Genomic DNA, 10,608 nt, shown 5'->3' on the forward strand with positions numbered 1-10,608 from the left:
CATGACTTCCAACTGACTTTATTAATCTTGGTTTTATTTGGTCTGTGCATGGATATTGCTTCTATATAAATCGATCTCCTGATTTTTACTTCCCATTTTCGTTTGATATAGGTGATGGGAAATTAACGATAGTATCGTTACTACCGATATATATTATTAAAACTATAGAAAATATCGAATGTTGCTATTATCGATAGTTTGCCAGCTTTAATGTCCATAGTGTCATGGGCGGATTAATATCCGCACCTTCTTTTAAACCTAACCTATTGAGAAAAAAACAGAACTCTCCATATTACATTACTAATCTAGCTTCTAAAACGAAACGTAACAATGAAATGCGAAACCCACATTCAAAATAGTTAAGACAAGTTTTAAACTAGTCTCTCAAGGAAACGTCGCAATCCTAAAAAGTCTATAGTTAAGCAAGTTAAGGAAACAAAGTTTCGTTTTCAGTCCTTAAAGATATTTTCGTATAAATACGTATCATTACACGAATTACTCAATCGCAGCACAACAATCATGCTAACCGCTAAATACCTTTCAGCAATTGAAGAGTCGTATGGCTATGACGCCACATCCTTTTCTCAATTTACAGTAACTAGTTTAGTTATTACCTCAAGTCGAATCAAACGAGAAGTAGGCAATTTTATTACTGCCGCCGCTTTCATTTAACGAAATTGTTTTTATACTTGAGAGCCATTTGGTCAAATAAATGACGCGGCTACAAACAAAAAAAAGGCGTATTTCTCAAGTTGTAACCACTAAACTGGTTTTATTATTTTCAAAGAAACCAAGAGTCAAAGTCATATAAGCCAAAAAGTAAAATGTGTCTCGTATGTATGTACATACCGTACATACATAATGGTAGGTTTGTACATATACATCATCATATTCAATATTCGTAACGAACGTTAAATAAATTCCCAATGAGTTTATTGAACTTTTTGGTGGGACTGAATAAAATTTAAATTTTAGATGAATTAGTAATGACGTTTGTGGGGTAGTTTGTTTGATGACTTGAGACTATAAATAGTGGAGAGAATGTGTTTTATAAATGAAACACATTTCCCGCGAAAATGGTTTGGTTTTTTGATAAATATCGATTGAGGATATCGAACTATATATCCTCGCTAAATATCGCAGCTGTACTGTGAACCGTTATGAAGTGAGAGAGAAAAATGATTATGGTGTAAGCGCCATCTAAAATTTGTTTAGATTTGTACGAGTCCTCGGTATGTCGCTCGCCTACACAAAAATTACACATTAACATAGTATGAAATAATTTTACTTTTTTAGCAAGATATGGATTTTAAATTAGTTGTAATTTTTCTGTACTTGTTTTGTAAATGTTAAACAAGGCAAAGCATGGGATTGTAAGGAAAAACACCGAGGGAATAAATTTCCCTCGAATGAAATGATCCTATTCTGAATGAATGGAGAGTGCAAATATTTCGGAGAGGAAATTTCGAGTTTTAGAAAACATCTGTTTTGCTTCAGCTGCTTTATTTTACATAGTAATGAGTGCAGCAATCCGATTGAATTTTAAGTTCAATGATGAGGGAACTCTTTTTGTAGCCGAGTCCGAACGGCGTGCCGCAGTACGAAACGTCTATGAGGTGAAGTTTTTACATGGCCTCTATGCATGGCATAGTACATTACAAATTATGAGAAGATAACCACTGCTGGAACTTATTTGTGATGTTCTCGCCAGGATTTGAACCCAAGCGTTCAGCGTCATAGGCGGATATACTAACATTTGCTCCAGAATAGTACCGAATAAGTCTAAATAAGGCCATATCTTTATCTATATCTGCAACAATTTTGATGGACTTTGACAGAGGTTTTCAGAAGGGTGGCGCTGCTACTACGCCTCATAAGTGAAAATCGGACATTACATATATAATGGGAGATATAGCTAAATCTGATTCGATTTTGGTGAAATATATCAGACTTATCTGCCTGAAAAGTAAAAAAATTCTCAACAATATTTGGGGCAGATCGGTCGTTAATTGTACGCCATTATAAGTGGAAACTATGTAGGCTTATGTAGAACATATGTTGTCAGGATTGCCATATGTTTTTCACAAACAAGTGTGGCCACTTGCTATTGTGAATTGTAAATAAAAATTAAAACCAAATCTTAACAATATGTATTTATCTGCTATGCCCACACATGTTTTGCAAGTTTTAGTGGTAAATTTTACAAATAATATTTGCACTTTATTCCTAGTATTGTTTTGTCAGTTTGGCAAACAAACACACATGCACTGGAAACTTTTTGCGTTTTATTTTTGCCCTACTATAATAAAACACAGCAACAATTAAAAAACTACTACCGTTCTTTATATACATGGCTAGTTGCAATAGATGAAAAACTCACACACATTCTACATCAATATGGACATAATATCGTCCATATTGATGTATAATGAGTATGAGTTCTTCATCTATTGCAACTATTGTGCATCGTAATTACCCGAAAAATTCTGGAATTGTTATTTTTTAATTTTTACAAAATAGGGATTTTATGACTTTCAGCCATTTTGTCAAATATTCGTTTGTCGCCATCAAATAACAGGTAAACAAATTTCCTAAGAGTTTTTTTCCTTTTCCCAACATTTTCAAAATTGACATTGTTGTCAGATGCATTGCAGGTACGCCGTGATGCTGTGCTAACCAAAGAGCATAAGAAAGATAAGAGCTGGCGTTAGAGGGCAATACGTGATGACGAGTGACAAAATTTAAAGACACAACATATTTGAATTGCTTACGATATTTCGTTTTTCCTTTATTGCAACTTTCGGTTGCAAAGAAACAAAGCAAAATACGAAAAAATGTTCGAACGAATGCTCGAATCAAAACAGAATAACCCGAAAATGTTGCAGCCCTCAATGTGAATCCAATTGGAATACACTAAAAATGTTGTGTCTTTAACGCGAGTTATTTTACGGTACGGGGAAAACAAAGCAGAAACCCTCTCTTATATTATCTTACGCTCTTTGGTGCTAACAGTCAATGGCATGGTGGTTGCTTTGGCATTGTAGCAAGGTACTGTAATATTATTTCTGGCCGTCACGGCGTGATGTGCGTTGATGATCGAATATGGTAGCAATGCATTGGTTTTCAACAGATGGCATTATTAGATAAAAATGTGGCATTTGCATGCCTTTAATATCCATATATGGCAGCTTTATTTAAATCTTACCCTATTTCAACCAATTTGAGTATGCTCTGAATATAGGCCTCAAAAATCATCGAATCAAAAATGGCGCCTGCACTTTAAAGTTATATGATGATGTAACCGCCACTTTGTTGAGAACAAGCCTTCCAGAGTAAACGCGAAAAATGATGTAAGCGACATAGAAACCCCATTATAAAACTAATATTAAAAATATTTTTAACTTTCGCAAATATGCTTTATAAGTATTATTTTTGCCAAATTACCAATGATGAAATCAACGAAATTTTTAAAATTTTAATTTATCCATACATAGGTACGTACATACATTAATTCTGGAAACGACGATTCAGAATTAAAGGGTCTTGGCTTCTTGAGCCTCTAGAGGACGCAATTCTTATCCGATTTGAATGAAATCAAATCGGTCTATAACCTGATATAGCTGTCATATAAACCGATCTTGAATCTTGACTTCTTGAGCCTCTAGAGGGCGCAACTCTTATCCGATTTGAATGAAATTTTGCACGAAGAATTTTGTTATGATATCCAACAACTTTGCCTAGTATGGTTTAAATCGGTCCTTAACCTGATAGAGCTGCCATATAAACCGATCTGGGGACTTGACTTCTTGAGCTTCTAGAGGGCGCAATTCTTATCCGATTTGGCTGAAATTTTGCACGACGTATTATTGTTATTGTTTCTTATATCAAATCACACGTTTGGTTCCTTATTTCAAATCATTTAGATCTAGAGTTATTTATTAAAACATGTAATCGAAGCCATTCGGCCAATTTAAGAATTAGAATTTTAACATACATATTGCAATGAAGGATCTAACAAAAGGCATGGTGTTTTGAAAAATTTTCTTATGCATGATGTGCTTATAAAATGCAATAGTAGAAATGTAAATTTTGCTAGCAGTTCTAAGAAAACGAAAAAAAAACAGTGGTCATGTCTTTTGCAATCAAGTGGAAATTACAAAATTAACAACAAAAGCCAAAGTGTAAGTAAGACATGTGAAACATGCATTTTATATGTGTGTGTGTGATGCCATTTCACAGCAGCAGCACCTCAAATCGTACGACATGCGATTACTTGTTTGTTTCTTGATCAAGTTCAATGTGATTGCAAAGATTCTCACATCAACACGCCGCATCGTGATCACAATGGGCTATGAAGCATTTGTGTATGTTTTGATTTTGCGTTTCTCATTCCACGCGTTTTCTCTTCCGTTTGCAAACGTTTGTTTGCATTGTTGATGTTGTTGTTTTAATCACTTTCCGACAAATATCGCCCGCTGTTGCCAAGAAAAAAAAGCATATAAGGAATAACAAAATAGAAGCAGTATTGTCTGAGGAGAGAAAGAAATCATATATATTCAAATCCTAAAATATTCAGAACATGTTGACATTTTTGTGGTAGATTTCGCTTTTCTTTTTCAAACAACTGTCCCAATTAGCCATGACAAGTGAATGGGGATGAGGCCTAAACCCAAAAAACAAATGTCATGCCAATCATGCGACATAAATTTGCAATATCTCTTATGATGGAAAAACAAAACGGTACACCCGACTCGAAGAAGGGGTAAGGAGGTGAGATCTCTTTTATAGTTCTCATGTACACCAAAATTAAAAAAAATGTACATACCTACATACAGCGGTCAAAAAAAGTATTCATCATTCAATGTTTTTTTTTTAATAAGTCTACAAAAGACAATTGGAATAAAAACATATTAAACTAATGATGCAGTAGTGCTTGTGTGATATATATGTACACAATTTCATTGTTTTTAAAGAAAAAAATAGTATTTATTGGAACAAAAAGGGCCATTTTACAGCTGAACACAAAAAATTAAACAAAAAAAGTATTCATCATTGCAAAAAACAAAAAAATAAATAACATAATTTAAAAAAATTAATACTTTGTTATTCGACCACCGCGTCTTATAACTTCTTTTAAACGGTTTGACATCGATTGGACTAATTTAGCGGTTATATTTTGGTCTATATTAGTCCATTCCTCCATTATCACCTGTTGCATTTGACTCTTGCTCGAAAAATTGCGCGTTCTCAATTTGCGTTCGAGATGTTCCCAAAAATGTTCAATTGGGTTCAAGTCGGGACTTTGAGGAGGAGTTTTAATGACTTTGGGGCAGTTATACAGCATCCACATCTTGGTATTTAAAGCAGAATGTTTGGGGTCATTATCTTGATAATATTGAAAGTTATTACCAAGCCCAAGTTTTACAGCACTATCTTTTAAATTCCTCTTTAAAATGTCAATGTAATACTTATGATCCATTACTCCATTAATAATTTCAAGATTTCCCGCTCCTGAAGCCGCCATACACCCCCAAACCATTAAACCACCTCCACCATGTTTTACAGTAGCAACTGTGTTTCGTTCTTCAAGCTCTGTATTTGGTTTTCTGTACACTATGACCTTTCCATCGCACCCAAAAAGATTAAACTTGCTCTCGTCTGCAAAAATGACTGTTTTCCAAAATGATTCGGGCTGTTTTACATACATTTTTGCGAAGTTTAGCCTTTTCACTCGGTTTATTTTATTTATAAAGGGCTTCTTACGTGCAGTTCTTCCTCTGTAACTATGCCTTTTGAGTGTATTTCGAATTGTTTGTGTAGTAACTTCCTTCCCTAAATATTCCATAGTGTTTTTACGAAGAATGGTCGCATTTGTCTTCGGAGTTTTCTGAACTTGCCGCACTAGCCAACGCACATCTCCAACTGAAAGTGCTTTTGGTCGACCAGATCTTGGTTTATTGTCAACAGTTTTCGTTTCTGTCCACTTTCTGATGATGGATTGTATAGTAGATCGTGGTCTATTTAATATTTCACTGATAGTTTTTTGAGTTAAACCATTCCTGTGGTGTTTTATTATCAAAACTTTTACCTCATCAGAAACCTCGTTTTGCTTACGACCCATTTTGACAAAAACTATATTTTCAATGAAATTAAATATTTGCTGTCAAGGGCAAAGCCTCCTTTACTAAATAAAACAGAAAAGGGGGATTCCCAAATAATATTTGAATTTGACTTTGATGATAGCACATCAATGATGAATACTTTTTTTGTTCTGTTTTTGGTGTTATTATATAAAATTGCATTTTTTGCGCTAATTAAATTTATTTTTTGAATTTATTTTAAAACATATTACGAAAAATAAACTATTGCATAAAACTGCATTATTTGTTTACTTTAAATTTTCTTCAATTACCCAAAATAAGTGAATTTATTATCAATTTTGCTAATGATGAATACTTTTTTTGACCGCTGTACCTAACATCGGGTATACAAAAGTACATACATACATACATATCGCATGTTTATAATTTGATATTTTGCAAAATCATGATCACAAGACTTTCTTATTAATTCCCTGGGAAATGTGGTATGGCGCAAGGGAAACAACGATACGTATACCCGTATGAAGAAACCTGGGGACGTGAAAATAGATTTCGCTATAAATTCTACTCACGACAAAGCAAGACAAACAATTCTATACGAATTGGTATGCAATAAAATAAATTTTTTGAAATTGTATACTTACGGCCATATCCACAAAACTAAAATTTAGATTTGAAATAGGTTTATTTGTTATATTTTCTTTATAAAACTGTCAAATAAACCTATTTTAAGGCTTCACCAAGGAGTTTGCCTCAAATTCATAACGTTAGGCGCATTTCTCGAAGATGACACTAACCTATACTCAAATAACATTTGGTGGTTGTTGTTGTAGCAGAGTGTTGTACACTGAGGCGGCAGCTCTTGGCGATGTAGGACTTCAACGGGTCAATCCGGTACGTACAACTGGCTGCCATGGGATTGTTTTTTAGGGTAGTAGTTGTTGTTGTTGTATCAGTGGTTAGTACACTGGGGCGGCAGCGTTTGTCGATAAAGGAATTCATTGGGTCAATCCAGTACGTACGACCGGCTGCCATGGGATTGCAGTGTGTTGTGTTCTATCTTTGGTCTACTTGATTCTGTTGAGTATCCAGATCCATGAACTTTACGACTACAATGGAAAATGTACAGAGGGATCTGGGTGTAAGATGAGTGGGTCTGGCTGCATCTGCCGGATCATAATTGCCGAGGGAGGTAAATTTCTTCAGGTTCAATGGGAGGCGGTCGTTTTCCAAGGACCATATTCACCCCGCAGCTATTCACCGCATCTGATACCGAGTCTGCATAAATGTGATGATATGCCGCTTAATCTAGAGATTCTCTATAGTAGCTGCATCTCACGCTCTAGATCATCTAGGTCTACCTTAAGGTTTCTGGGCGGTGGACACCTCTCTACAAGATATAACTTGGATGGTCTCTGCGATAACAGCCCAGAAGATATTGCTTAGACAGCATGTACTTTTGTCTTCGCACGTCTAGGATCTTTGTTTCCTAATGGAGGTGGTCCACGTGAGAACTGAGGAGACAGCCCGTTGCAGTTCGAAAAGCAGCATTCTAACAGATATGAATATTATTCCACTGCTTGTCACAAAGCTGACAAGACCACACTGAAACTGCATAACTTACCACATACTGGCCAATTGCTTTGTACGTGGTCAACAAGGTTTCTTTATCAGAACCCCAAGTGCTGCCAGCAAGTGAATTGAGGACTTTGTTTGTACTTTTGACTTTATCGCAAATTGCTGTGGTGTGTGAGGAGAACTTGTAAGAGCTGTCAAATGTGACATCAAGTATTTTGGTACACTTGGTGGTTGGAATTGTCATTCCATCAACCATAACATTCAGCTTCTTATGCACCTCATGCGTGTATGCAGTGAAAAACGTGGCTGAAGATTTGGTAGAAGATAACTTCGGACGATCTTGCGAGACTAGGAACTACCCTACACATTCCAGGGATACTGGAATCTGTGGGTATGCCTCTAGAGACATGTAAACTAAGTTTCCAGGACCATGCCCAAAGGACAACGAATTATATATGGTCACAAAGAGGGGGCTATAAGCATTCTAAAACTATGTGGCCTAATCTAGATTTGAAGAGGTCTGCTGCTTTTCTGTCTGCTGCTTTGCTAGAACAGACGTCTCAGTCATTGTGGCCGTCATGACGGGTCACTGTCTTATTGGAAAACATGCTGACAGACTGAAGGTTGCCAGTAACGACTTTTGCAGAAGCTGTAAGCACCGAATTGGCCCGATGGAATCCTTTATCGGCAAGGGCTGCCGCCTCAGTGTACGTGTTCATCCTTTTTTCGTCATGGGAGAAACATCCTGGAGTGCCTTATCCGCACGCTTCTGGTCGATCGAAAATTTTCATTCGCCGAGCATCAGAATGGATTTAGAAGACTGCATAGCACAACAACTGCTTTGCATGCCATCACCGTACGCATTTGCGTTGCTTCAATCAACCCAGGTCCCCATTTAAATCGATTATCTAGAGCTCATAAAGGTGTATTTTTAAAGAAATTTTCGTGCACAATTTTGAGTTTGTAACATTGCCGAATTTGGCTCAGATTGGACCATGTTGTATATAACTATATGCATAACCTTTGTTCTCCATATGGAAGATGTATGAATGTTCTACTAAATAAAATCATCACGTTCCTTTCTTTTTTTTTCTTCGAAATCTTTTATCTAAAAAAAGTAATCGCTAAAAAATAATGATTTTTCGAAAAGTGAATACTGGACGAGATCCGGTCTTAAACACGAAGAGATCCATTGCTTTACTTAACAAAATGTATTAAACTACATAATTTGTATCTACAACAGCCAATGGAAAATTTTTCCAGTTGTTCATTAATTATTATCTGCAACAACTCAAGAAAATGTTCCCATATGGAAAAGTCTGTCCTCTGTTTGCCCTATTTATACAAAAAGTCGCAAATAAAGTGGGTAAACAAAAATTCTGTAATTTATAGTCAGCAGTCCCCGGCACTTTCTTAACCTCCTTCATCACTGAGCTTTTGTTACATGTGTATGTGAGGTGTGCCGGAGGGGATTTTCGGAATTGTTGTGGTGAAGTAAATTAATGTGCACTTACTCATTCAGTTCGGGGAATATCATGTAAACGTAAAACATAGCGGCCAGTGACGTGACAAAGATGCCAGCTAAAATCACTAGGGATTTTTTGGTGGCTGTACGATCCGCAGCGGACATGGGATTCTTCTTATACTGAACATTTGAAGGCGCCGATGCCACTCCTGTCCCATTGTGGGAAGCGGAGGAGTTTATTTTGCCATTATGTTGTTGTTGTTTTTGTGTAGTTGCTGGAGCTGGTGACATTGAATTCGCTGATGACTCGGACTTTGTTGATTTGTAATTACGATTTAATTCTTTTTCCGACACTTCTGAACCAATAAATTTACCAAAAATAAGAGCAAAAAGAAATTGGAGACAATTTAGTAAAGGTTGATTTTTTCTACTACGCACTTTTACTGGGTTTAATTAAATTTTTATATAGTTGTTGCTTCTGTATATTACCTATACCCGCTGATTCTAACAAGGGCGTATTTTCAAAGTCCATTGTGTTATTAAATTCCACCGTAGGTTTGTATTTCAAGCACAATGGTTGGTTGAGCGATGGTGGCTATAAATCGCCTGAGTGTATTATAGATTCGTTATTTTTTTTTTTTTTTTTTCTGTAATATCAACAATAACAAGTCACAAACTGACTTTGCTTCAAGCACACGTATAATACAACAAGAACAACACACACTGTTTTATATGTATGTAGGAGAGTGAACGAACACAACACTCAACACTGATACACACTCAAGATTTTTTTTTTTGCTATTTATTTCCGTGTAATTTGATTAAAACTCCTTTAGAATTTTCTACTTTTTCCCATTAATTTAGGGCCTTCGTGTAGCGAATGTTGCCTTCTTAATATGGAAAATTTTTTAGTGGATCACAAAGAAAAAATGTTTCTTTCTATTTTTCTATTCTTGTTGGTTTTCAATTTTGTCTAGTTGCTGCCTCTGATTGCTTTTGTTTTTGTTGACTGTTCAATCGCGTGATTTTTTGAAACAAAGGGAAACAACTTTTTATAATTAGTAAAAGAAAAACTATTCGATTTTTTTGTTTGCAAATATTTTTGTTAGAAATTAATGATTTAATTTATTAAAATTATATGGTAAATAGTTAAAAATTCGCGCGACAAAGCAATCTATAACTGTTCCGCTAGATGTTTAGTTAAATAATGTCGAATTGTATGTTGAAATGTCGAAATGTATGTGACCACTGACAAGCGTTTCGTCGTCCTGACGCTGACTAGTCTTGTGTCGTTCCGGTCCGAACTAGTACCAATGAACGACTCACAACATGGAACGACCGGTACTAGTTCCATCTCTTTCGCTCTCATAGTTCCATAGTTCCATTTCTATTTTCATTTCATTTCCAATTTGGTTCCATCGGTTCTACTCAACTCTTTCATTTCAACATTAGTATATCGACAGC

General features: G+C 35.7%; 1 protein-coding gene across 2 annotated transcripts in view; it reads right to left on the minus strand.

Annotated features, from left to right (window-relative positions):
- Positions 1-10,345, minus strand: part of LOC106087261 (transmembrane protein 41 homolog) — a 35,699-nt gene extending 25,354 nt beyond the window's left edge. Inside the window, exons 1-2 of one of the 2 annotated variants that reach the window (XM_059366453.1) lie at positions 9,634-10,345; positions 9,194-9,497 (exon numbers count right to left, since the gene is read on the minus strand). In XM_059366453.1, coding sequence (XP_059222436.1) covers positions 9,194-9,497; positions 9,634-9,676 — 347 coding nt within the window. In that variant the 5' untranslated portion in view covers positions 9,677-10,345. Of the gene's footprint in view, positions 1-9,193; positions 9,501-9,633 lie in introns of both variants that reach the window. The other variant, XM_013252250.2, reaches the window with a different exon arrangement.
- Positions 10,346-10,608: the final 263 nt, after the last annotated feature.

The sequence above is a fragment of the Stomoxys calcitrans genome, chromosome 4, assembly GCF_963082655.1.
Source record: "Stomoxys calcitrans chromosome 4, idStoCalc2.1, whole genome shotgun sequence".
NCBI classification, from domain to species: Eukaryota; Metazoa; Arthropoda; class Insecta; order Diptera; family Muscidae; genus Stomoxys; species Stomoxys calcitrans.